This window comes from Vigna angularis, chromosome 7, assembly GCF_016808095.1.
Source record: "Vigna angularis cultivar LongXiaoDou No.4 chromosome 7, ASM1680809v1, whole genome shotgun sequence".
In the NCBI taxonomy this organism is placed as follows: Eukaryota; Viridiplantae; Streptophyta; class Magnoliopsida; order Fabales; family Fabaceae; genus Vigna; species Vigna angularis.
The window spans coordinates 18,289,855-18,317,275 of record NC_068976.1 but is presented as its reverse complement, the minus strand read 5'-3'; the positions used below and the strand labels follow the sequence as shown (position 1 = coordinate 18,317,275).

The 27,421-nt window shown below is 36.8% G+C and overlaps 3 protein-coding genes across 4 annotated transcripts; 1 reads left to right on the top strand and 2 right to left on the bottom strand.

Annotated features, from left to right (window-relative positions):
- Nucleotides 1-109: 109 nt before the first annotated feature.
- Nucleotides 110-2,359, bottom strand: LOC108337216 (AP-1 complex subunit sigma-1). Its single transcript, XM_017573689.2, has 7 exons — nucleotides 2,228-2,359; nucleotides 1,692-1,778; nucleotides 1,093-1,184; nucleotides 883-991; nucleotides 740-775; nucleotides 468-554; nucleotides 110-371 (listed from the first exon to the last, which is right to left on the bottom strand). The coding sequence occupies exons 1-7, from the start codon at nucleotides 2,228-2,230 to the stop codon at nucleotides 300-302; spliced, it is 486 nt and encodes a 161-aa protein (XP_017429178.1). The 5' UTR covers nucleotides 2,231-2,359; the 3' UTR covers nucleotides 110-299.
- A 481-nt stretch (nucleotides 2,360-2,840) lies between these two features.
- On the bottom strand, nucleotides 2,841-5,807 carry LOC108337449 (zinc transporter 8). 2 transcript variants are annotated; one of them, XM_017573980.2, is made up of 3 exons: nucleotides 5,084-5,807; nucleotides 4,489-4,638; nucleotides 2,841-3,295 (listed from the first exon to the last, which is right to left on the bottom strand). In XM_017573980.2, the coding sequence occupies exons 1-3, from the start codon at nucleotides 5,717-5,719 to the stop codon at nucleotides 2,990-2,992; spliced, it is 1,092 nt and encodes a 363-aa protein (XP_017429469.1). In that variant the 5' UTR covers nucleotides 5,720-5,807; the 3' UTR covers nucleotides 2,841-2,989. The 2 variants fall into 2 exon arrangements, with proteins under 2 accessions (XP_017429469.1, XP_052736179.1); XM_052880219.1 differs by lacking the exon at nucleotides 2,841-3,295 and adding an exon at nucleotides 3,302-3,964.
- Nucleotides 5,806-9,574, top strand: LOC128197735 (uncharacterized). Its single transcript, XM_052880218.1, has 12 exons — nucleotides 5,806-6,353; nucleotides 6,455-6,485; nucleotides 6,578-7,207; nucleotides 7,292-7,417; nucleotides 7,500-8,149; nucleotides 8,223-8,304; nucleotides 8,379-8,468; nucleotides 8,558-8,680; nucleotides 8,759-8,887; nucleotides 8,973-9,076; nucleotides 9,161-9,251; nucleotides 9,324-9,574. Exons 3-12 carry the CDS (start codon nucleotides 6,926-6,928, stop codon nucleotides 9,423-9,425), a joined length of 1,779 nt encoding a protein of 592 aa, XP_052736178.1. The 5' UTR covers nucleotides 5,806-6,353; nucleotides 6,455-6,485; nucleotides 6,578-6,925; the 3' UTR covers nucleotides 9,426-9,574.
- Nucleotides 9,575-27,421: the final 17,847 nt, after the last annotated feature.

Sequence of the window (27,421 nt, the reverse complement as noted above, 5' to 3'; positions counted from 1 at the left end):
AGAGATTGAAATTACGGAGATCCGGGAAGAAATGACCCTTTAAGTAATTAAATGTCTTTCAAAATTCAATGTCCATAGCAATCTTGCCTGAAAAAAAATGAACTATACGTATGAAATTGCCAACCTTAGAATTCAGATAAAGAAGATCGTATGTTCCTGTTAACAAACACAATTGGTTTATGTCCCTTTCTATTGCACCACAGAAAACAGAATCAAGGAGAGGAAATCAAGCATTCAACATAACAGAAATAAAAACAGGGCTCCATGCCCCAAAATGCCAAATGGAACATGGGATTTCCTCACTTAGTGGCTTGGGCAATTATATTACTTATTGAACTGGCTTCCTCCTTGGCAGTCTCCACCAATGAATCCTGAAATCCAATTTCATATAAAATTGCATCAGACAGAACTCTCGAGGAAGAAACTGCGGACACAAATATTTCTGAACGAGAAAGAACATTGCATACCTGTGCAGCTATTAACCGTGCAATAGTTTTCTTGCTTGACTCCTGAAGCTCACCGGCAATTAGAAGTTCATCCAGTATATAATAGGCCTTCCATGATAAAACAAAACCAAGAACATATGTCAGAAGAGAAATTAGTTGACCCCAAGAAAATGAGGCAGTTGATATGATCAATTATTAATGCCCATTTAAGGTGATTTCAGCTTTGAAGAATAATTCATAATGACAACAGATTAAAGGTTAAATAAAAAGTAGCCGCAGACAGACAAACAAACCTTGTGGAAATTGAATATCAAGTCCAGTTCACAGACCTGCAAAAGTGAAGCGACCATTTTACATCCTTCCTAGAAAGAATGAAACTATTTTCATATGTGAATAAAGCAGTATTCTCCAAAAGTCAGCTTTGAATAGAACTCACACTGCCAAAATACCGATCAAGAATCTCTACAAAATGATGAATTATTTCAAGGACTTCTAATTCGTTGTCCTCTTCATCAATACACATGCAGAAATAAAGACTAGCATACCTGCAGCAAATATTTGTTAGAAAATAGCCAGATAGAAGAGTGTTTTGCAAAGGAGTAAGTAGTGGTATATGACAAACGGCCATACACACTTGTTAAATTACCTTTTATAAACAATTTTATGTCCCCGCCATTCTACAAAATTACAGAGCTTGGGAGCACGTGAAAGAACCATGCCACTAATCTCACGGATAGCCTTGTAAAAAAAATAAATTACATGTAAAATCATGTATCAAGGATGATTAAAGAACCATGCCACTAATCTCACGGATAGCCTTGAAAAAAAATAAATTACATGTAAAATCATGTATCAAGGATGATTAAAGAACCATGCCACTAATCTCACGGATAGCCTTGAAAAAAAATAAATTACATGTAAAATCATGTATCAAGGATGATTTACGTAGGACACAGTAAGCAATCATGCACAGGTCCATCACTGTGCACGCAGTACAAAGATTACAAATTAAAGAATAATATGTAGAAGTCAGTCATGAAATAACAAATCCCAAAGGGAACGAGGGGAGTGGAGCTTGAAAAAATTTGAAGAACTAAATAACTAGGTACATGTTTGCTTTCAGTTAAGAAAACTTTTCTTCTACTCTTGAAAGTTCAATTTCTTCATCATTCAATTTGCACAGTGGAACTGGCAAAAGTACTTCACTAATTTTCATCCAAACACAGTAATCGGGTGTCAGCTTACCTTATTTCTTTCCTTCTGCGAGTAAGGAGAATACCATTTTGTGAGCCTGACCTTCCCCTGACGACTAATGAGTAGCACAAAGTGTATCTACATTTAAGAAGAGGAGGGATAAAGCACGTTGAAATTGGAAATACGTAAAGAAAGAATGTAGATCATAAAAACATGAATGAAAAGACAAGTTATTAGGAGTATCCTAATCGCAATAGGGGAAAAAGTCCAATTATCCCAACAATCTCATACATATACAAAAAGGACGAAAAGAACAGCCTTCAAGATTAAGTGTCAAAACACGAAAGAGCGTTTGTCTTGAAACCATGAATCATCATCGTCAAGTCCAGATTTTATGGATTTTGCGGCAAGAAAAGTGATTTGTGGGGTGATTTAGTTGGTTTATTGACATGAGTAGTTATAATTGTGCTATGATGCAAAATCTAAGAATTGAATCTAGAAAGTTGGAACAAGAGAAAGATGTCTGAACAAGAATGAGAAAGCTGGATCGAAAATCTAGCGTACTTAGAATCTGAAAGAAACTTTACCATTTCCCTCGATTCGCTCGCGCCTTCCTCTGCTAGGATCACGCTCCCTTCTCCTTCTCCTTCTCCTTCTCTCAAACCTTCGATTTTTACCTTAATGTCATCTCCAAAATAAATCAAAATTTTATACTTTCTGTTTATTGTTCCTCTTTCTTTTGGAGTTCAATTTTTCTGTTTACACCACCTACCATTACTACGCGCTACATCATGGGCTCGGCCCATTAAACGAATGCGTTTAATTTAATTGTCGTTTAACCTTTATATTTAATTTTATATGATTATTTATCAAAAATTATTAAGACTCGTTCTGGTCTCACACTAATCAATTAATTATTCTTAACACAAATTCTTATTTTTTTAAATATATGAATATATTGTATTCAGTCTCGTAGTGTATAGAATACTCGTTAATGTTAATTTCTGCATCTCTTTTGTTATTATTGTACAGCTAATTTGTTATATAATTGTATAATTCAAGTTTTTAAAAATTTTGTCAGTGTAATATGATTGAAGATGATAAGACACGGATAACTATTTTGAATATTTATTTATTTATATACTTATAAATGATAAACTTAAATTCAGGAATTTATCAAAAGAAAAGAAATCCCAAAAGTTAAGAAAGACTTAAAACAAATTACTATATTTGGCAACAAAATATTGACATCAGAATCACAATGTTGTAAACTATGAACTATTACAAGAAGAGATGAATGTGAGACGGTATGAAAATACAAGTAGATGTATATATATACAAGAGTGGGCCTAGGCCCATTTTGCAAGAAGTGACATGCAGCCAGCCCCAATAAGCAAAGATGCGTTAACTCCAATCTGAAGCCTGATACTTGCTTGGATCTTCGGATTCATTAAATCCGGTGCAAGAAGGTCCACCAGTGACATGTAAATCAAGATACCTGCTGATGCTGCGTTAAGAATACCTTCCACAATCAGAGCCGTTGGACTTTCTTCCTCGTATCTACCACTAATTATCATACCAATTGCAATCCCCACAGGTGTCGTCAGCGAAAAGAATAATGCCATAACTATAACTGCTCCTCTCTTGAATTTTGCCTGAACACAAAACACCGTTACTTAAGTTATTACACGACAGATCTTATGTCAAACTTCATACTATAATGTCTAATAAAAAATAACAGTATCATTACACGCTCTTATAACAAGGATAAAATGGTACTTTCACACACATAAATTTTTATATTTATTTGAGACTACTCTTTCTTAAGAAATAATATTTTAACAGACATAAAAATATTTTAGATTCATTTAATATTGTCTTCCTTTATTTTTTACTTTCTTTTAATTAAAAAAATATAAAAATACACTTTTTGTGACTATTTTACTTTTGTACTATGTGTTAAATGAATGTAAAAGTATGTCACCATATTTATTTTTTAATTTTCTATTTCTTGAAAAAATATAAAAGTGTAAACTTTTATAATTATTGTACCCTACTGTTATAAAATGAATGTAAATATGTGTGGTGATAGCATTATAAAATGAATGTCTAATAAGCTAAAACACGATTGCAAACATAACTCTGCCGACACGGTTCTCTGGATGACTGGAATGAGAACCGTAGTCATGTTACTTTGAATGTTCGTATTCAGTAGAATCTTTAAGCAGTATACGCTGGCTAATGCACACCACAAGTAAACTATTTTTGGTGTCGGGTACGTTTTTATTCAAGCCAAGCGATTTGCATCCAATACCATCACATGTCTACACAGATAAAGCATTGAAAATGAAAGACATTAATTAATTGATTGCTTAGTACAGACACGGTTCATACTTGTTTCGATATTGGCTTTGAAAAATTACTGATTATGGATGTTTTTCTAAGCAGTTAAATCTATATTCGATGTTAATCTTAAATTCATCGACGTTAAACAGTTTTCACCGCGTAAAATTAAAAACAAAATTAATATAAACGAAAAAAAGTTGAGACAAACATGCATGGTTCAGACGGAGACACGCCGTATAACTCGTCCAACAACATTGACTTTTCATCGGAAGTTTTGAAATATTTGAAATAATATTATTTAAGTACAAAAACCTATTATTATTATTAGGACATTTTTAAAAGAAGAATTAATATGTTAAAGTCGATATATATACATATTCAGTTTACGTGTTTTGGTGCTTATAATTTGGAATCTACATGATTAGGACATCTAAAGAATTCAGTTTCCAAAAACTTTACGATTACAAATCAATGAGCAAAAGAATAAACAAAATTGCAATACCTGTGAGATGGAACCACCGAGCCCCATGCCTTCAAAAAATTGGTGAAAAGTTAAAGCAGCAATAAGAGGTCTTATCGTTTTAGGATCTTCAGATGCACCCAGAGAGATCCCTATTATCACAGAATGCACCACAATCCCCAGCTCCAGCACCTGCAATATTTAAACATCAAAACCTAAATTATAATACACAGAAACAACAACAGAAAAAAAACAGCCAAAGATTCTCAGTAACGTGATATAAAACTACGATCATTTTTTTTTTAGTGTCAATGTTATTTTATATTTCTTTCCAACTTAATTAGCCAACGTCTTGTTCTTATCTCGTTACGAAAATTATCATTTATGTGTAAAAATAATTTTACTAATAAGAAAAATAAAAAAAATATTATATATTTTATTTGATTTGATTAAAAAAAAGGTAAAAAAAAAGTGATTGGACATGCCAAGAATAATAATTAAGGAGAGATAAGGAATTGGAGTAAAACTGGGGTGGCAGATAGTAGGAGAACCCACTTGTATTTTGATAATGATGTGACGACAAAACATAATGCATTATTGTTATACTGAGAAGTAGCACAAACTGCTGAATAATTACCTGAGAAATAACGCGATGGCGAAGGAGGTTCGTCGAAGGAGAAGACATGGAAGCGTGAGAATGAGAATGAGAATGATGAGTTGCATGGCGATTATGTTCATGCAGATCTTCTTCCTCAGCAACTCGGTCCATGGCGCTTAGCGAGGACTTTTTAAAATACGCAGTCGCAAGAGAATCAACCATAAGCGTTCCGATGGCTGCCACCATTGCCACAAATCCGGCGAAGGGAAAATCGTCCCAGGGATGATGACAGAGACTGGGAGGCGTCAGCTTTTCAAAAGCATCTGGCAATACATGAATGAAACCGGTGGATAATATGACCCCAGCCGCGAAGGCCTTCACCATGAAGAAGAAGTCCTTCTCCGGATGCAAGGCGGGGAAAATTCTGCTGAGCATTGGAAGGCTGACGCCAACTGCACTTGCAACCAGAATCGAAACAAGAGCTCCGATTTTGTACTTCTTGGCCAAATTCTTGTCAACCTTTTCTCCACCTTCTTCTTTATCGCTTTTGCATTTACACCGATCGCCGTCGCCGTCGCCGTCACCATCAACCACGCACGGAAGAAGAAGAGCAAGAAGCAGAAAGAGTAAAATCCACGTGATGTCACGTCGACAATGTGGGTGAGTTTTGCTCATTTCTGTGGACGGAATAAAGAGAGAGAAGGGTTTAACGAGAAATTTCTTCGAAGGAAAAAGGAAACCCTATCTCTACAAAAATGCTGGATGGCTATGAATGACTGAATGAAGAATTCTTCCAATAATGTTTTATATACTTAAACTTAGGCCACTTTTTTTTTTTTTAATTTTTAATTCGTGGGAGACTTTTAAGGAAAATGTTATTTGGACAACAAAAGTTTGACACAGTTTTGACAACGGCGACGTGGCAGCTGTGCATTGGCTCAGTGAATTGAAAACAAACCAGAGAAAGTGAACCGGGGCGAGGGGTATTTTGGGTTTTCTAGATTAAAATTTTAACATTTGGGTTTGGCGGTTTAGGGTGCGAAAGACGTTCGTTCAAGCCTTGCTTCTTCTCGTTCGTTCAAGCCTTCTCTCTCGTCCGTCTTCTCTCTCGCTGTGTCGTCCGTCTTCTCGTTCGTTGAAGCCTTCGTTCTCTTTCCGTCTTCGAAGCTTCCATCCTCGGTTTCGTTCTCTCCTCCTTCTTCAAAACGTGCGTTGAAACCTTGGAGGATCTCTGTGGCTGTGTGTTCCATCTTTACCCTATCCACAGCGTTCAACCCTTCCATCCAAAGAGAAACCCTTACATTTTGGTGTAAGTAAAAATGGGCGAGCCCTGACATTGTGTTTTACTCTGTGTTTTTGGTTTTCATTAAGTTGAATGATATAACTGAGTGTGGAATGTTGTCTTCTTAGGGCCGTTGCAATGGAAGGGAAAAAAGCAAGTGTAAGAAAAAAATTAAATTTTTTGTTTATATATTATTTAATTATCTTACGGATTGTAGTTAGTAATAAATTTTTATGATTTTTTTTTTGTAGTGGCGACTTCTTATCTCGATGGATTCATCGATCATTATTGAAATGAATCGTTTACTCCAACAGTGTCATGTGGATCGGATTAGGATGACACCATTTATGTGGTGTGTGAATATTAATAACCCTGTGGAGGTGAATTTAAAATTATTGAAGGTTATGGTTAGCAGGTGGGTTGGAAATGATAACAGTTTTAGAGTTAGTCAAAAGTTGGTGCCCTTTAGAGTTGTTGATGTGTTGATGAGCTTAGGTTTAGAAATAGGTGGTTTAGAGATTCCCTTTGATGAAGTAGTTGGTGGATTGGTTGGTGAAATGTTCAAATAAAAAACCATCAGTTTGAAGGACTTGACAGACATGTTTAATGTCATTGTTGATGATAAAAACATTGAAGTCGATGTAGTGTGTAGGTTATATATATTAGTTTGTTTGGTTGTTTTCTATTTCCCTAGGAAATCAAGGCATGTTTGTAACATGCCTTTTGGAGTGTTAGATGACTTAGACCGTTTGTGTCTATATGATTGGTGCACCGGTGTACATAAACACATTGTAGAGAATTTAAATAAATGTAAGAAGAAAATTATGGGAGCAGGTATCCCCCAGTCAGTCACTCTTAGTGGCAATGTGGCAGTGTTGCAGGTAATATGATATGTAGTTCACTATTTTGATGTAGTGCAGAACATTGTGAATTATGTTTGATGAAATAATTTTATGATGTTTTAGGCTTGGGCGGTTGAGAGACTTTCTTTGCATGGTCATCCTTCGCACCGGTTTTTCCCGCGCATAATGAGATGGTTCCCGTTTAAATCAAGGACCGAAAAAATTGAAAATATTTTTATGACCGGAGATGTAAGTGTTTTGTTTTTCGTTATTTTGTATGTTAAAATGGATTGTGTATTTTGTCTGAATTTGTTGTGTGCTATTGGTGCAGTTAAATATGGAGTGGTATATACGAAATGAAGATCGTCATAGGCCGGAAATCCATGCAGCTTTCAACATGGATGACGGAGGAATGAGTGAAGGATCCTTGGGTGAAGGATCCAAGGTTGACAAAGACGATGATGAAGACGAAAGCTCTGATGACGGGGCATGGGAAGCAGGTGCGGAGGAGAGATTGAGGAAAAATAACGAACATATCAGAGCATTGAATGCCAAGATTGGAGTTCTGACTAGGGAGCTATTTGAAATTTATCAAACTCCAATCTTTCATGAAGAAGATGCATGTGCCACTGATGAAGAGGTTGGGGGTGGAGGTGAGGAGAATGCTGAAGTTGGGGGAGAAGAAGAAGGTGATGGACATGGAGTTGGAGGTGAGGAGAATGCTGAAGTTGGGGGAGAAGAAGAAGGTGATGGAAATGAAGTTGACGACCCCCTAGGTGCACATGCTGAAGTAAGAGGGGATGATGAAACTGTTGGTAACATTAATTTTATTGAAATAGAAGATGATGGTGATGAAGGAGAACCGGAGGTCGTGCCATTGGCTATACCCCCATTGCGGAGTTTTGTTGGTGATCCAAGCACCAGTGTTGATGTAAACCAATTGTATACAGCAGTCAGCATCAGAGAGATGAACGTACACAGGTATGTGGTATGAATTGTAGCTGTGGTTGAGGAATATGTATTGTTTGTGATTGACTAATATTTGTATGTTTAGGGTTGTAAGCGAGATAATTGGCCAAAGCTTGAGCACGACTTCAATTTACACTTTGGCCCCAATGAAATACGTTGACAACATGGTTAGTATTGTCACATTTGGTTGTGTTTCATGTTATAGTTTATTTTAGTAATGTGAAAATTTTTTTTTGTGTAGGTGGTGTTATTTGCTTGTACGGTCTTTATGTACTTTGAGAAAAGGTTGTGCGGTGTTTTTAAGAGGTTTCATTTTAGTCCGTTATACTCGGTAAATAAAATTTGATATTGTATCATATTTATGATTGAAGAAAGTATTTTTGATCGATTTTTTATTGATGATTTTGAAATTGTCCACAGCACCATATTCTTACAGATTATAGGAAACGTCCACAGAATCGCCATGTATTCACGCTTCATAACTATAACACTTATTTGCGTTCCGATCATTTTGGACTTGAAGAATTACCCACGGCGGACTTTGTGAGTAACCTTGAATTTGCAAATCTTGTCGACTTTTGGTTGTAAATGTGTTACTGAAATTGTTTATATTTTTTGTAGTTGTTTCTGCCATTTGTCCACGATGATCATTGGTGGTGTTATTCAGTGAAATTGAGGTCAATGGAGATTTTTGTGATTGATTCATTGGGGAAGGGGATCAGAGACCGAAAAAGGATAGACACAGCCGTTGTAAGATTCGACATCTTTCATTGTTGATTACCGTGTGATTATGACCTGCATTGTTTAAGTATTTATTGTTTTTGTTAACTGGTAGGCTGAAAATATGGCACGGTTTTTTTGCATCCTGATGAATATACCGGAAGGTAGTATTGGTCCTTTGACAGTTAAACAAGCAAATATCCCATCCCAACCAAACTTGTAAGTTTCTTGAACTGTACTGCCGGATTATATTGTGATGTATATGGGCAAAAGTAATCTGATGTTGTGGGTATATTATTTCAGACATGATTGTGGAGTAATAATGTTGAAAGCAATGGAAATCTGGGATGGAGATGAAAAATACAACGGGAAAAGCATGCCTGAATATACAATTGTAAGTTGGAACTGTGTGTTTGATAATATTCTTGTATGTCCTGGTTTCTAATGTGGAAAATGTTGGTTTCAGGAGGAGCTGCTTGGGATTAGAAAGAAATATGTGTGTGACTGGATCCTGGACAATGAGAACATTAGCAGAATGGAAGCCCTACATCTATACGGCATTGTCTAGGATTGCTAAGAAATTATCAAATTTTGACATGTATAAGATGTTCAAATATGTACCTAATGTTATTTGACAATTTTGACATGTATAAGATGTTCAAATATGTACCTAATGTTATTTGACAATGTACAGTATGTGTTTGTAATAAGAATAGTGGTTGGATTTCGAAATGAATTGTTTTTACTTTGCGTTTGTGTTTGTTATAATGACAAAAATAGTGATTGAAAAATGAACGCAGCATTATAATAAAAATTTGAAAAGTACGAGACCATTTTAACTAAAATTAATGGTAATTAATGCGAAGGATTTGATCAATTTCTGAGTGGGGAGATGGGTGTTGGTGATTGATGTGAACGCAAGAAGCGTGGAGTGACCCGTGATGAGTAGGGGGACGAAGTAGTGCAAGGAATGAGTGAGACTGCTGGAAAAAGGCTCTGGTAATCGTTTACAGCACCCCTGTAAACGATTACCCGAGAGAAATTGGGAATTTGTACAGAAAGTCCAACACAGGTACTCAGTCAGGTGAACAGGGGTCACCATTGGAAGAAAAAGTGACTTTTAGGCACTTCTGCAACTGTCTTAGGCTTGTGCAGGTGTTCCAGTGGTGGGAGAGGGTGGATGGCGATGTGATGTGAGGCCAAGGAGGGTGGGGAGACCCCTCATGAGTTGGTGGAGCAAGCTGTGCAAGGAATGAGTGAGACTGCTGAAAAAAGGCTCTGGTAATCGTTTACAGGACCCCTGTAAACGATTACCCGAGAGAAATTGGGAACCTGTACAGAAAGTCCAACAGAGGTACTCAGTCAAATGAACACAAGTCACCATTGGACAAAAAACTGACTTTTATGCTAATCTGCACCTGTCTGAGGCTTGTGCAGGTGTTCCAGTGGTGGGAGAGGGTGGATGGTGATGTGATGTGAGGCCAAGGAGGGTGGGGAGACCCCTCATGAGTTGGAGGAGCAAGCTGTGCAAGGAATGAGTGAGACTGCTGAAAAAAGGCTCTGGTAATCGTTTACAGGACCCCTGTAAACGATTACCCGGGAGAAAGTGGGAATTTGTACAGAAAGTCCAACACAGGTACTCAGTCAGGTGAACACAGGTCACCATTGGACAAAAAAGTGACTTTTATGCTAATCTGCACCTGTCTGAGGCTTGTGCAGGTGTTCCAGTGGTGGGAGAGGGTGGATGGTGATGTGATGTGAGGCCAAGGAGGGTGGGGAGACCCCTCATGAGTTGGAGGAGCAAGCTGTGTAAGGGATGAGTGAGAGTGTTCAAAAAACGGTCTGGTAATCGTTTACAGCACCCCTGTAAACGATTACCCGGGAGAAAAAGCCAATTTGTACATAGAGTATAACACAGGTACTCAGTCAGGTGAACACAGGTCACCATTGGAAAAAAAACTGACTTTTAGGCACCATTTTGTATGACATAAATAAATTCATTATAACACACCATTAATAGAGATTCAGTTACACAACATACACAACAAAATGATACATTGTACGTTTCAAATATTACAGTTATCCATGAAATACTTATAATGGTGTTCATATAAAATTACAGTTATCCTAAACCCACTATTGGTTGTCTGCTTGATTGGACGTCGATGGTTGGTCAGATGGACGGACAAATTTGCGGAGGATGTCATCCACATTGAGTTCCTTCTCTGCCCACATAGGAAGTCGAATGACAGGTTTTGGTGTCTCCTTAACAAGGTCAATTGTAGGAGGAGAAACTTCAGCTGGAAATACCTTCACTATAGAGCGATGCGTAATATTGAGGTAGTGGTTTTGCCTAAATGCAGTGAAGGGGTGGACCTAAATGTACAAACGGAATTTGTAAGAAGAAGAACACTTAAATACCAATAAAATAATTATGGTAGTTAAGTAAAAATTTGATGGCTTACAAGATTGAGTATGATAACGGAACCAACTGCGATATTTTCTGCAATTTCAGGATCTTCAATAGCTTTCTTATGCAACGAAGCCTTCATCGTGGCAGTTGGGTCCTTAAGAGTCAACTGCATGTCTCCCAACCCATTGGGCTTGCACTCTTTCAATATGCAAAGGAGGACCTCATTACCGTAGCAACTGTCCTATGGAAAGTGGCACAAGGAAATGCTTCAAGTGTGGAAATGAAGGGCACTTTGCTAAAGAGTGTACTTTTGCAGTAGGATCAAGGCCTCAGACACAGAAGACTGGTTTGCCTCCACCCAGAGGAGGTGACAGACCTCAAGCAGTGGGCAGAGTATATGCTATGTCAGGATCAGAGGCAGTCAACTCAGGTAATCTCATCATTAGCAACTGTTTATTGTTTGGAGTGCCTTGTATTGTACTTTTTGATTCGGGGGCAACACACTCCTTCATATCGGAGGCATGTGTTGAGAAATTGGGTATGCCTGTAGAAGGGTTAGACTTCGACCTATTGGTGTCTACACCAGCATCAGGGTTAGTCAGAACGTCTTCTATGTGTGTTCGTTGTCCAATTGTCGTAGAAGGACATCAGTTCAAGGTAAACCTCATCTATTTACCTTTGCAAGGATTAGAAGTAATCTTGGGAATGGATTGGCTATCTACAAATCGCATCCACATCGACTATGGTAGTAAGAAGTTAAAGTTTCCTGATAAAGACAAAGATATGTCTTTCTGGTGGTCGGGTATGAAGAGGGACGTGGCACAGTTTGTGACTTCTTGCTTGACTTGTCAAAAGGCAAAAGTGGATCAAAGACCTGGAGGTTTGTTGCAACCGTTGGAGATTCCAGAGTGGAAATGGGATAGCATCGCGATGGATTTCGTTACTCATTTGCCACGCACTATTCGGAAGCATGATGCAATCTGGGTAATAGTGGACCGATTGACCAAGAGTGCTCACTTCTTGGCAATTGATTTGAGAATGTCTATGACAAAGTTGGCGCAACTATATGTTAAAGAGATAGTAAGGTTGCATGGGGTACCTTCGAGTATTGTATCAGATAGAGACCCGAGGTTCACATCCAGGTTTTGGCAGACTCTTCAGAGTGAAATGTGAAGCAGACTATAGATGAGCTCGGCTTATCATCCTCAAACAGATGGTCAGTCAGAACAGACGATCCAATCGCTTGAAGACTTGTTGAGGACTTGTATTTTGGACCACCTAGGAGTATGGGATGAGATATTACCACTGGTTGAGTTCACTTATAATAACAGCTATCAGGCCAGTATCGGTATGGCTCCGTTTGAAGCCCTGTATGGTAGACGTTGTAGAACACCCTTGTGTTGGTTTCAAGAAGGAGAGTATGTATTAACAGGACCAGAGATAGTTCAACAAACTACGGAGAAAGTGAAACTTATCCAGGCAAGAATGAGAGCATCTCAAAATAGGCAGAAGTCCTATGCTGATCAGAGGCGCAGGCCGTTAGAGTTTGTAGCTGGGGACCATGTGTTTCTTCGAGTGACTCCGACTACCGGTGTGGGGAGAGCAATTCGGGCTAGGAAGTTATCTCCTAAGTATCTTGTGTCGGAACAATCGGTATCGTTATAGAGTCGCGCAGCGGAATAAAATACTTAGAAAGCGTGTTACGGTCACAAATCAAGTTTAATGGTTCGTTTTAGAAATTTAATTTTCTTAGAGACAAATTTCCAAACGGTTGATGTACGTACAATAAAATAAGTATAGGGAATAAGAAGAACAACACAGAATTTTTATCCTGGTTCGAATCAAAAGATTCTACGTCCAGTCGTTAATCACTATAAATAGTGATTAACCTTTTTCACTAAAAATTGTTTAACAGATTACAAGATAATGAACAATAAAAATGAATGGAACTACTCTACCAACTTGAAGAGAACCACTTCAGCAATCGACCAACGATTCACAAGCTTCTCCTTTCACAAGACCAGGCAGAGCACCTTGCTAACTTGAAGAGAGTCTGCTCCGACTATCGACACACGATACGCGAGCCTCTCCTTTCACAAGACCAAGCAAGGGAACAATGAACAAAAAGCTTTCTGAGAACGTTCCTCTGACACACAGTGTTCTAAGCTTTCTCAGTTCAAAAACAACGTTTCTGTTCTAATTTCTCCAAAACAAAATATATAGCCAAGTACACTGAATGCCAAAGGTCAGCTCCCAACTGCCATGAATAATCGATTATTGTAAGTGATAATCGATTATTCAAAGTCCGTTATAGGTTTTCAAAGATGTGATAATCGATTATATGAAGTGATAATCGATTATTCAAGTATGACTTGTGATAATCGATTATTGCTTCATCATAATCGATTATTGTAGTTAAAAATGTAAGTTTACAGGGTTTACAAGAATTTCCTACTACATTTAATTTCTACAAATTGCTTTTAACTAATTCTAATATCTTCTGCAACTAAAACTTCTTGTAACATCATCAAAACAAATTTCTTCAAGATTTACCAATACTCCTTATTGGTAACAATCTCCCCCTTTTTGATGATGATCAAAAATTCAATTTTAAAAGCAAATTTGGCTTATCTGCAAAACATACAAGCTAACAAACAACAACAAGGTTAGCAATACCTGTAATAATTTATACTTCTCCCCCTTTTTGATCAGAAGCAAAAAGATCAGATGTTAAAGGCTCCCCCTAAATATGATCTCCCCCTTAATTAATCAAAGGATGCATATAATCAAGAGATCATTTTATTTATGAAAATAAAGATTACATTGGAAGAGGACACATAACAGACTGAATTATAACATAGATGAAATGGCAAGTAAACAACAAAACAGTCTTACAGAGAACCTATATCTAAAACTCAGGACTAGGAGATCTCTCGGGAGGTTGAATGTTGAGATGATTCTCGATGTTAGATAGGCGAACATCAAGATCAAGAAATTGATCAACCATGTGCTCATCAACAGATCGTTGCCAATCATAAATCGCCTCAAAGTGAGTCTTTTGTGCAAGACTCATATCCTCCAATTGTTTAGATAACCTTGCAAAATGTTCTTCCATAGAAATTGAGGAAGAGGAGGGTATGTTGGATGGTCCAGCATCAGACGGAGCAGCGGCACTTACGGGGTCAGCCATATGAGTGTCCATGTCATCATCTTCAACTACATCAGGATGATCATCATCTTTGTGAATAAGGACCCTGCCTCTAGTAATGAATCCCATCTGACGAAAGGTAGTGTCGCCGATTTCCGAGCCAACAACTTGAGTGGCTTGGACAAGTTCTCCTTCAATATTGACCCCTTTGTACTCCAAGATTCTAGAAATAAGAAGAGCATAAGGAAGGTGATAAGAATGGGATTTCTTAGCTTTTACCATAGTGTCAGCAATGAGAGCAGGCCAATCGATGTGGATGTGATTCAGGATCCCATATAGAAGAAGTAGATCCTGTTCAGAGCATTGAGCATGATTGGTTGCTCTAGGACAGAGGATCCAGACAAGTAAGTAGTGAATCATCCTTTCTTCAACCTTGAAACCTCCAACAAGCAATTGCCTTCGATTAGTCTGTTGTTCAGGGTGACGTAGGAAGGATTGGAAGGTCAATAAGCGATCGAAATCTTGGAGTCCGAGATGAACTTTGACAGCATCATCCCAGATGGGTAGGTGGGCAACGTTGGTCCACACATCATCATCTAAAATTATAGGGACACCCTTGACTTTGGTGGAAATAATCCCATCTCGATATCGCAAGTTGAAGTAGAACACTCTGATGAGATCGGGATAAATGCAACCGTTTTGCTCCACCAGATTTGAGAGTCCTTGATCATTAAACAGCGCTGGAAATTGAAATCCATAGAAACCGAAAAAATCAAGGCGAATATACTTTACTGCCATGATGCGTCTCTCTTGCCAGGAAGAAACATAGTCCGCATGTCTTTCTTGATCTGAAATCCATCCATCAATCGTTGCCGGACGTGGTTGAGAGGAAGAGGATGCTCCAACAGCTCTGCGGCGATGTCTCCTTGAATCTGCCATGGAGAAAGGTTGAGGGAGTGATAGTTTGAGAGAGTGAGCAAAATTGGAGGGATTTGAAGCTCAAGATTTTGATTTCAGTAGTTTCTAGGTGCAAAGAGATGGCTAACAATCGATTATCGAGGCCTATTTATAAGAAGAAGGGAAGAACTAGCTGTTTATGACCGTTTTGAGCCGTTATGGAGTCTCTAACGGCTTTATTTTTGAAACTGGTAGCGTGATAATCGATTATCGTAAGTGATAATCGATTATCTGCTCATTGGTCTCGTTCCAGAAATTGTGCGATAATCGATTATGTATGAAGATAATCGATTATTTGCTCATGATTTTCCAGGGATGAGTTTGAAGATTCATAATCGATTATGGTAGTGTAGAGGATGTATCCCAGGTTTGGAATAATCGATTATGACCTGATGATAAGCGATTATTAACGCTGATATTTTGAAAATTTGCAAAGAACCATAAATGTGGAGTCTAAGACATGTCTAATACCCCTAACTCTCTTCTAAGCTCATAGAATCTATCTTTAGGCAGGGCTTTAGTAAAGATATCAGCTAATTGATGTATCGTGTCAATGTATTCAATTTGGCAATCTCCCTTTTGAATGTGATCTCTCAAGAAATGATGTCTAATTTCAATGTGCTTAGTTCTTGAGTGCATTATGGGGTTCTTAGTTAGGTTGATAGCACTAGTATTATCACATTTCAAAGGAATGTGATCAAGGAAGATATCAAAATCCTCCAGTTGCTGTTTCATCCATAAGATTTGGGCACAACAATTTCCAGCAGCAATGTATTCAGCTTCAGTAGTAGATAATGCTACACAAGCTTGTTTCTTTGAATGCCAAGACACTAAAGAACAACCCAGAAAATGACAAGTGCCACTAGTACTTTTCCTATCAATTTTACAGCCACCATAGTCTGCATCAGAATAACCTATTAAACTAAGTGAAGCATCAGATGGATACCAGAGTCCAAAAGAAGTGGTTCCTTTAAGGTATTTCAAAATTCTTTTGACAGCAATTAGATGAGATTCTTTAGGATTAGCTTGGTACCTAGCACACACACATACACTTTGCATAATGTCTGGTCTACTAGCAGTTAGATACAGTAGGGATCCTATCATTCCTCTAAACATGGTTTCATTTACCCCTTCACCAGATTCATCCTTATCTAAATAGCAAGACGTTGCCATAGGTGTGTTGGCTTCTCTACAAGTATCCATACCAAACTTCTTAAGTACTTCTCTACAATATTTAGTTTGAGAGACAAAAGTCCCCCCATCTATTTGCTTTATTTGCAGCCCTAAGAAGAAGGTAAGCTCACCCATCATAGACATCTCAAATTCACCTTGCATGATTTGTGCAAATCCCTCACATAATGAATTATTTGTAGACCCAAAAATAATGTCATCTACGTATACTTGAACAATCAAGATATGTTTTCCTACTTTCTTAATAAATAGGGTGGAATCAACCTTTCCTCTAGAGAAATCATTTTCAATCAAGAAGGTGCTAAGTCTGTCATACCAAGATCTAGGTGCCTGTTTAAGACCATACAAGGCCTTTTTTAACTTATAAACATGATTAGGATATTTAAAATCCTCAAAACCAGGAGGTTGACTAACATATACCTCTTCTTTAATAAAACCATTCAAAAATGCGCTTTTCACATCCATTTGGTACAATTTAAACTTCATCAAAGAGGCATAAGCAAGTAATAATCTAATTGCTTCTAACCTGGCTACTGGAGCGTAAGTTTCATCATAGTCGATACCTTCCTCTTGACAGTAGCCCTTTGCAACTAACCTGGCTTTGTTCTTTGTGATGTTTCCATCTTCATCAAGCTTGTTTCTAAACACCCACTTTGTTCCAATGACTTGAAGATCATCTTGTCTAGGAATGAGTTGCCAAACATCATTCCTTTCAAATTGATTAAGTTCTTCTTGCATAGCAACACACCATTTATCATCTTGAAGAGCTTCCTTTATGTTCTTAGGTTCTACCTGAGACACAAAAGCTACTGTTAAGCAGAAATTATTAAGATTGTGTCTAGGAGTTACCCCTTTTAATATATCTCCGATGATGTTGTCCAGAGAAAGTCCTCTTGGTTGTTGATAGCTTTTAGGATCAACTACTTGATGTTCATTTTGAGTTTCTGGTGGATAGTTTTCATTTAGATACATCTCTTCAAGAGCTTCCCTCAAATAATCCTCATCACCTGCAATTGATTTATTTGACTCAAGAGGGTTCACCTCAAGGTCCACAATTTCATCAAAGACAACATGCATTGATTCTTCAATTGTCAAGGTTCTTCTATTAAACACCCTATATGCTTTGCTAGTTAAAGAATATCCTAAGAAGATTGCCTCATCAGATTTAGCATCAAATTTGCCTAAATTATCTTTACCATTATTCAAAACAAAACATTTACATCCAAAGATTTTCAAGTGAGATACATTTGGTTTTCTACCGTTAAACAGTTCATAGGGAGTTAGCTTAAGAATAGGCCTAATTAGCATTCTGTTCAACACGTAACAAGCAGTACTAACTGCATCAGCCCAAAAGTATTTTGGCACATTTGATTCATTTAAAAGAGTCCTAGCTAGTTCTTCTAATGACCTATTTTTCCTTTCAACAACACCATTTTGTTGGGGAGTTCTTGGAGCAGAGAAATTATGAGCAATTCCATGTTTTTCACAAAACTTTTCAAAAGATTCATTTTCAAACTCACCACCGTGATCACTTCTCAAGGTTTTGATTTTCAATTCCTTTTCATTTTGAACACGTTTTGCAAACGATTTGAATGCTTTAAAAGCTTCATTTTTAAGGGTTAAGAAGAATGTCCAAGTAAATCTAGTGTAATCATCAACAATCACAAGAGCATAGTAGTTTCCACCAAAACTTTTAATTCTAGATGGACCAAACAAGTCCATATGCAGAAGTTCTAAAGGTTTTGATGTTGAAATCATAGTTTTAGATGAGAATGAGGATTTGGTTTGCTTTCCCTTTTGACATGCAGAGCAAAGTTTATTTTTCTCAAATTTTAAATTTGGCAAACCAATCACAAGATTTTTTGAAATCAATTTATTCAAATGTTGCATATGTATATGTGCAGCTCTTTTATGCCATAGCCAAGGGTTTTCCTCTTTAGCAACTAAACATGTTATATTATGACTAGATGCATTTTCAATATCAATCAAGTAAATGTTATTATGCCTAACACCTTGCAAAGCAATTTCAGTAGAATCTTTAAGATATACGGTGCATCTATCACGTTCAAAAGTTACCTTGAGACCCTTGTCACATAATTGACTTATGCTTAGGAGGTTATGTTTGAGACCTTCAACACATAATACGTCCTTTATAGTCAATGTGTTTCCTCCTCCAATGTCTCCATTTCCAATGATTCTACCTTTGTTGTTATCTCCATAAGTCACAAAGCCTTGCTTCTTCTTCTCAAAAGAAATGAACTTTTTCTTGTCACCGGTCATGTGTCTTGAACAACCACTATCAAGATACCACAGTGACTTTTTTGACTTAATAAGTTCCTACAAAACAAATTTGAGCAAGACTTTAGGTCCCCAATCTTATTATGGGTCCTTGGGGTTAGTTTATGCCAACATACATCATTTTACAGTTTTAACCCATGCATATTTACCATTTGGAACACCAAAGTGTTTGATGCTGCATTTGTTTGAGGTGTGACCAAGTTTCATGCAGTAAAAACAACAAGCCTTATACACTTTATTTTTCACAAAAGTCCCTTTTTCTACCCAAACTCTACGGGTTCTTATCACTTTAGATTTTTTGTGTAGATGTGTGTTTCCACTTCTTGCATTGCTTTTCTCAAAGTTTGTTTTGGCATATGATTTAGACTTAGTTGCCTTTGCAAGTAAGTGCTCAAGAATGTCAATATCAAATAGATGACTTTTACATGATAGACATTCAATAGGATGTACAATAGTATCAGATTCAGATAATTTAGTTTCCAAATTACTAACTTTGTTTCTTAAAACAACTTCGTCATCTAGAACTTTTTCATATCTCAATTTCAATTCATTATGCTCTTTCTTTAGCTTTTTATGAGCAACATCAAGTTTTTCAGATTCATTTAACAAATCAAGAAATGCCTTTTGTAAGTCAAACTCATTACTTGACTCTAAGCTAGAATCACTTACTTGGCTTCCTGCATCTTCTAGGTCTGCCATTAAGCACAAATTTGCTTCTTCATCTGAAACGCTTGAGCTTGAAGAACTAGAAGCATTCTCTTCCCAAGCTATGTAAGCTTTCTTCTTCTTTGGAAACTTTCTTTCTTTCTTTTCTTCACTTTTCTTATTTTTTGGACAGTCAGTCTTCACATGACCTCTTTCTCCACATCCATAACATTTAATGCTTGAAGAAGATCCATGATTTTCTTTCCTTTCTTCACGGTATTTGTCTTTTCCCTTGGCTTTCATAAATTTTGCAAACTTCTTAATCATAAGACTCATGTTTTCTTCATCATCATCGGAGTCATCATCTTCAATCCTTTTAGAGTTCTTTCCTTTGGAGATCTCGGACTTGAAGGCTAGTGTCTTTCTTTTGCCTTGATCTTCTTCAGCCGTCAATCTTCTCAACTCAAGCTCATGCTCACGAAGCTTTCCAAAGAGAATCGCCGTTGACATCTGAGTGAGGTTTTGAGACTCCGAGATGGCAGTCACCTTTGGTTGCCAAGACCTGTCTAATGATTTCAAAATTTTCACATTCAATTCATCAGTGTCAAAATTCTTACCTAAACCTGTTAGGTGGTTCACAATGTGAGTGAAACGCTTCTGGACATCAGAAATTGGTTCTCCAGGTTGCATTCTGAACATCTCATACTCCTGGATGAGTGTATTCTTCCTTGCACGTTTCACGTCGTCTGTACCCTCATGTGTGACTCTGAGGACCTCCCACATTTCCTGTGCTGTCTTACATACTGAAATTCTATAAAATTCATCAAGTACAACAGCAGATGAAATAATATTACGAGCCTTAATATCAAATTGGGCTCTTCTATTTTCCTCAGGAGTCCAGCTAAAGTATGGTTTTTCTACTTCTACACCATCAACAGTTCTTTTAGGAATATAGGGACCATTTAGTACAGCTTCCCAGATGCCTCTGTCAACAGACCCCATAAAAATTTCCATTCTGACTTTCCAGAATGCATAGTTATCACCAGTAAAGAGTGGTGGTCTGTTGATGGAAGCACCCTCGGCATATACTTGAGTTTGATGACCGGCCATTTTCGAAAAGATTTGAAAGAATATCAAAGCAAGCTCTGATACCAATTCTCGGAACAATCGGTATCGTTATAGAGTCGCGCAGCGGAATAAAATACTTAGAAAGCGTGTTACGGTCACAAATCAAGTTTAATGGTTCGTTTTAGAAATTTAATTTTCTTAGAGACAAATTTCCAAACGGTTGATGTACGTACAATAAAATAAGTATAGGGAATAAGAAGAACAACACAGAATTTTTATCCTGGTTCGAATCAAAAGATTCTACGTCCAGTCGTTAATCACTATAAATAGTGATTAACCTTTTTCACTAAAAATTGTTTAACAGATTACAAGATAATGAACAATAAAAATGAATGGAACTACTCTACCAACTTGAAGAGAACCACTTCAGCAATCGACCAACGATTCACAAGCTTCTCCTTTCACAAGACCAGGCAGAGCACCTTGCTAACTTGAAGAGAGTCTGCTCCGACTATCGACACACGATACGCGAGCCTCTCCTTTCACAAGACCAAGCAAGGGAACAATGAACAAAAAGCTTTCTGAGAACGTTCCTCTGACACACAGTGTTCTAAGCTTTCTCAGTTCAAAAACAACGTTTCTGTTCTAATTTCTCCAAAACAAAATATATAGCCAAGTACACTGAATGCCAAAGGTCAGCTCCCAACTGCCATGAATAATCGATTATTGTAAGTGATAATCGATTATTCAAAGTCCGTTATAGGTTTTCAAAGATGTGATAATCGATTATATGAAGTGATAATCGATTATTCAAGTATGACTTGTGATAATCGATTATTGCTTCATCATAATCGATTATTGTAGTTAAAAATGTAAGTTTACAGGGTTTACAAGAATTTCCTACTACATTTAATTTCTACAAATTGCTTTTAACTAATTCTAATATCTTCTGCAACTAAAACTTCTTGTAACATCATCAAAACAAATTTCTTCAAGATTTACCAATACTCCTTATTGGTAACATCTTGGCCCTTATCAGATCCTACGACGTATAGGGCCGGTAGCTTATGAGATAGCCATGCCACCTCAGTTAGCGAACTTGCATCCGGTGTTCCATGTATCCCAGCTGAGAAAATATGTGTCTGATTCTTCTCATATACTTGAAGTTGAAAATGTGCAAGTCAGAGAGGATTTGTCGGTGGAGGTACATCCCGTAAGGATTGAAGAGAGCCAAAACAAACAACTTAGAGGAAGAACTGTCAAACTCGTCAAGGTCATCTGGGATGGAAAAATAGGCGACTCCACCTGGGAACTAGAGGATGAAATGAAAAAAACATACCCTCACTTATTTCTATAAACACAATTTTCGAGGACGAAAATTTTTGTGTTAGGGAGAATGTAAGGGCCTATTATTTTATTATTTTAAAATGGGATGGGGGAGGCAATCAGAGAAGCAATCAGTGCAGCCGCCCATAGAAATAAATGAAGTTTTGTTTTATTGAGAAAATAAGGGAGACAAACGTCCGTGATTTTCTCCCTCATTTTTTGCACCATTCAGCAAGCACAAATGCGTGGGAAATAAAAGGAGAAGAGGGGGTCATGCACTGGGGGGGGTTTCTGCACTGGAGGAGGAAGAATCCTTGCTGCTTTGCTGCAAATTTTGTGAAGAGAGGAGAAGTTCAAAGTTCTAGGAGTTGATTGGAGCTGCACATCTTGAGGAGGATAGATTCAAAGAATTCATACAGGAAGTCTTCAAGAGGTAAGGGGAGCTAGATCTTTTGTTTGATTGATTGTATATGCTTTGTATGATGCAAATCTGGGTAAAATCTGGGAAGAAAGGGTTGAATTTGATGTTTCTGGAAATCTGCAATTCTGCAGAAATTCTGCAGAACCGTTCGTCCAATTTGGTTTCAAATTGGACGTTCGTCCCAAAATGGCTTAGCCAATTTTTGAACGTTCGGTTATTTGCTGAACGTTCGTCCAAATAGACAAATTTCTGAACGTTCGTCCAAAATATTCGAGCGTTCGTCTTAGGGGACGTTCGTCCAAGTTATTCGTCCGAGTGAACGTTCGGTATTTTCTGACCGTTCGTCCAACATAGCCAAAGTCTGAACGTCCGGTTTTTAATACGCTGAGCGTTCGGTTTTCAGTTGACGATCGTTCGCGTTCGTTTGAGATTAGCGTTCGTTCTACATTTGAGTGAGCGTTCGTCCTGACTTCGCGTTCGTCCTGAGTTGGCGTTCGTCCTGCGTTCGGCGCGCGTTCGTCCAAGTTGTCACCCAATTTTGAGCGTTCGTTCTTCGTAGTTTGACGAGCGTTCGCGCTCGTCATGAGAAGCGTTCGGCCTGTTGAACGTTCGTCCAAAGAAGCGGCCTGTTGTTGAGCGTTCGTTTTGAGTTAGCGTTCGTCCAAAAGGTTCGGCTAGTGTCCGTCCATTCGGTGGAAATAGCGTTCGGCCTAAATATCAAAATCAGCGTTCGTCCAGTTTGATTAAAAGAGCGTTCGTCCGTTCTGAAATGGACGTTCATCCAAATTGGTTAAAGAGCGTTTGTCCGTCCAGAATGACGTTCGTCCAATTTTGGCTGGTGTTCGGAAAAACGACGTTCGTCCTAGGACGTTCGTTCAAAAAAAAAAAAAAACCGGTTAGGTACTGTAGCGTTCGTTCTGGAAAACAGTATTCGTCCAAATAAGTATTCTGTATAAGTTGGATTTTTTTTTAGTGTTATTTTCTCTTGAATTGAATTCTGTGTATAAATGTGTGGAATATATGTGATGATGTGATCTGTGAGAAAATATGAAAATGTATGAAATATGATAAATTATTGTGATTATATGATGTAAATGATGAATTTGAGTATGATTCGGAAATCTCAGGGAGAGATGGATGAAAGTGGTTATGTGAAATATTGTAGTTGTGTCTGTATAATTGTAGGGGCTTCGAAATGGTATGTCTATCCCTAAACTCAAAGCATTGTTCACACTCAAGTAGAGAAGAACAATGTGAGTGGTGAGAGTAGAGGGAGGTCCTCGTCTATGGTCTTTGAATTTAGACATAGGCAGCTTGGGGGATTTGTATTGCTAGTGTTGGAGAAAGACCAGCAGAACTAGCAAGTGTAGAGACGACCAATAGTCCGACAATTATACAAAATCCGGATGAGTCATATGAATATGTGGATTGTGGTTTAATAAGCATGCATAAATATTTCTGTATTTAAATCTATGATGACATAAATTAACTGTACTATGAGATAACATGATTTTTATATCTAGCTCACCCTTGCATTGTTTGTGTTGTGTGCCAATTTGGATTATGTTATTCGGCGATGATTATCCACTTGGATGGGAGCAGATGTTGTCGAGGAAAGTCCTTTGGAGCAAGAGCTGGAGAATACTGAGGCTGCGGAGTAGTCCTCTTAGGAATTTCCTATCTGAACACGTGTAGTGTTCGAATCTATAAACTGTTTAAGTTTGAATTTCCGTTTCTTTTATTTTGGATGACTGTAATTTCGTACTTATATTACAAGTCGTATTCTGACTGTTCTCTATATTTGAATGATGACGTCTTTATTATGTAATATTTGTTATTATATAATCGGGATGTTACAAACTACGGTCGAAATTTGGTTTTCACGAAACAAAGAATCGATTTTCAACATTAATATTAGGGTTGAGAAAAAATACTTGTTTTTTTATCCAATTTAAAAAAATCCAAAATAAATTTAAAAGTTGAGTTAGATTAGATAATCAGATAATATTAGAAAAAATAAATAAATAATTATGGTCAAATTTAAGTAATACACTATAAATATATAATTCAATTCAAATGTATATTTTAATATTTATAAATTAGAAATCTTACTTTTAATATGATACTATTTTTCGTTAAAATTTAATAATATAGTTTATTATAATAATTATTAATAAAATTTATTATATTTATGTCATTTACTTAAAATAAACTAAACTAAATAATTCTAACCTGATTAATCCAATGAAATAAATGGTTAAGATATAAATTTTAAAAATATTGAATTAGTTGCATCCAAAACAATCCAAATCCGATCCAATCCCCGGTGTCATAAAGTTTAGCTAATAACTTCAACTGTACAATTCGAGTAATAAATGCAGATGGATCAATTGAGAAAACTAATATTTTCAGGACTGATGACATGATAAATTACGAGACAAGTGATATCATGTTTTCAATAGAAAAATTGGAGAAGTCACCTAGATATTGACATCATTAATGGATGACGGTATGATTAACTTAACTAATAAAGATATTATAATTAGTCAATGCTATTAAATAAGAGGAATAAATATCCAATCTATTCATTTTTATTAAAAAATATATTGGCTTAATAATTTTAAGAGAACCGTGAAAAAAAAGGGAAATGTTTTTTAATCAACTAAAGAAAATATGTATATGATTTATATAATTTACTTTTATATTATTAAAGGTTTTAATAAAATCCTGCGGTTGATGCTAACTTAATACTCAAAATAAATATTTGCAACCTATGCACAAGGATTGAATTCTTCTACCATAAAATGCAATTAGGCTGCTATAATAAGTTCCATGAAAATGTGGATAACGCAAACATGGAACAAGTTTATAAACATGGTATGACCTAAGACGGTAGATTGACTTTGCCCTTCCACCCATGGAAAAGTTTAGCGATGACCTGCATAAAACTATGCGACATTCATAAAATAAAGATTTGTATTTTAATAGATCTCCAAATATGCAAGTAATAGAAATACAGGAATGAAGCACTGACCTGGTGAGTCCATCTAAACTTCAATCCATAAAACCAACACGGATGAATAATATACAATAATATACATATGCTTGAAAAAAGAGCAGTGCAAAGATATGTACAAAGAGATAACACAACAGCAAAGATCTATACAAAGAGATTTCACAAGGGGAGGACTTTCCACAAGGTGGCTTCTTCTCCACAGTTAACTATATAGCCATGATATTTTGTAATGCTGATCAAATCCAAAGAAGAATGCTACTTCCAACTGCATCCAATTCGCCAACACAGTTTGGAAAAACTTCTCCTGATACTAATACCACCATATTTCAGACTCTCCTTTCTGATCCCTCAAGGCAAAAGCTTTCTAAAAGAATTAAAAGTGACCATGTACGATCTTGCAGACAAAATTTAACAATTTTTAGTTTGAGTATGATGAGAGAGCCAACCCAAGATTTCCATAATCTAAATATCAATATTATCCGAAACATAACACGTCTTTGACTACATTAATCTGTACTATTTATCGTTGTTGATACTCAATGTCAACATACAAATATAATGTGAAAGATATTGCTGATTGAAGAGGCAGCATATACTGACATATATTCTTCACAGCTAATATCAAGAAACTCCTAATATTGATTCTTTAGAGAAAATAAAAGTGTGCCAAAATTGAACCTACAATTCTTACAGAGCATTGTATCCTTAACTTACTGTACACTTACATCAGAACTATTTTTTCTTACATGTCTTTTCTTGTAGTACTTCCAAAACTCATCTTTCTGCCTAATCACTTTCACACCAATCTTACTTTTAATCTGAGCAAGCAAGGCTCTCCAATCCTTGTTTTTCCGAGCAGCTCTGGCCTCCAGAATGGCCAGAAGAGTCTGATAAGAACTGACATCCATAGTCTGTTTATTCTTGACCATCTGCTTGTGATAAAGAAATGCCCGCTTAAAATCATGAAATCTGACAAAGGCAAATATCATAGTCGAGTAAGTTACAGAATCTGGTTGTAATTTAAGAACTGCCATCTCTTTGAATATCTGTGGCAGTTTTGAGAGTTGCCCTCCCTTTGCATGTGCATTTATCAGCATATTGTATGTCACCACTGTTGGTTGCATTCCAAGCTTTCCAAACTCAGATATTATGCCTCTTGCCTCCATGTAGAGACCTTGTTTAGCAAAACCATCAACAAGAATGTTGAACGTTGTCCGTGTCGGTTCGGTTTTGTCATTCTTCATCAACTTCCATATTTCCATAAGTATTTGAGCTTCACCTGCCCGCTTAAGCACATCTAGTAAAGTATTGTAGGTTTCTACAGAAGGTTTAATACCTTCCATTTTCATGTTTTCAAATGCTATGTAAGCTTTCTCATGCAACATTAATTGCTTAAATGATCAAATACTGAGTTAACTTAATATTATAGTATCTTTACCAGGTACACTTGATTGGTTAGAGTATTTGACACGAAGAAAAAAAGATAATGAGTGTAAAAAACATTTTTAGGTGGACACTTGATCCCATACACAAAAACATATTTTAATCACGATGGATTGAACTCCATTACTAAATGATTATTATAAATTATAAATAAAAAAAGTATTATTTTGGTGTAATTTAAATATTTCTTTCTCCTTTCACATTCAAGTCATATTTTAAGGACAAAACTATGAGGGAGTTCCAAACTTTAAAGTGGAATACCTTGGATACGATTGAGATGTCACTTGACAAACTTAAAACCAAAACATTGACACCATTTATGGAGACAAAAACTCCTCTAGCCCTATGTTAAAAAGTGAACTTTAAGTCTTGAGTATGAGACTAGAAACTAATTAAATATGTCCGACAACCAATAAATTTATCGCTAAGATATGCTTTAAGCCATGACTTTGATATATATAAAAAGTGGACTTTAAATCCTGACCAACTCTACAAAACTAACTTGTAAAAAGAAATTTGTACTCACTTATATATTTTAAATTGATTTTACTTCTAATCGATATGAGACTAGGAGGTTTGTTCTAGTACACCCAATTCACATCGCTTAAGAATTAGGTTTATTCGGATACACCCAATTC

Excerpts from the sequence above, each read along its gene's own strand:
- LOC128197735 (XM_052880218.1), top strand. The coding sequence starts at position 6,926 with ATGTTTAATGTCATTGTTGATGATAAAAACATTGAAGTCGATGTAGTG. Across the intron at positions 8,469-8,557 it reads ATTTTAGTCCGTTATACTCG|CACCATATTCTTACAGATTA; the intron begins GTAAATAAAATT and ends AATTGTCCACAG. Across the intron at positions 9,252-9,323 it reads GCATGCCTGAATATACAATT|GAGGAGCTGCTTGGGATTAG; the intron begins GTAAGTTGGAAC and ends TGTTGGTTTCAG.
- LOC108337216 (XM_017573689.2), bottom strand. Across the intron at positions 1,185-1,691 it reads CGCAGAAGGAAAGAAATAAG|GCTATCCGTGAGATTAGTGG; the intron begins GTAAGCTGACAC and ends TTTTTTTACAAG. Across the intron at positions 555-739 it reads TGATATTCAATTTCCACAAG|GCCTATTATATACTGGATGA; the intron begins GTTTGTTTGTCT and ends TTATCATGGAAG.
- LOC108337449 (XM_017573980.2), bottom strand. The coding sequence starts at position 5,719 with ATGAGCAAAACTCACCCACATTGTCGACGTGACATCACGTGGATTTTA. Across the intron at positions 4,639-5,083 it reads GCCATCGCGTTATTTCTCAG|GTGCTGGAGCTGGGGATTGT; the intron begins GTAATTATTCAG and ends TAAATATTGCAG. Across the intron at positions 3,296-4,488 it reads TCGGTGGTTCCATCTCACAG|GCAAAATTCAAGAGAGGAGC; the intron begins GTATTGCAATTT and ends TTTTGTGTTCAG.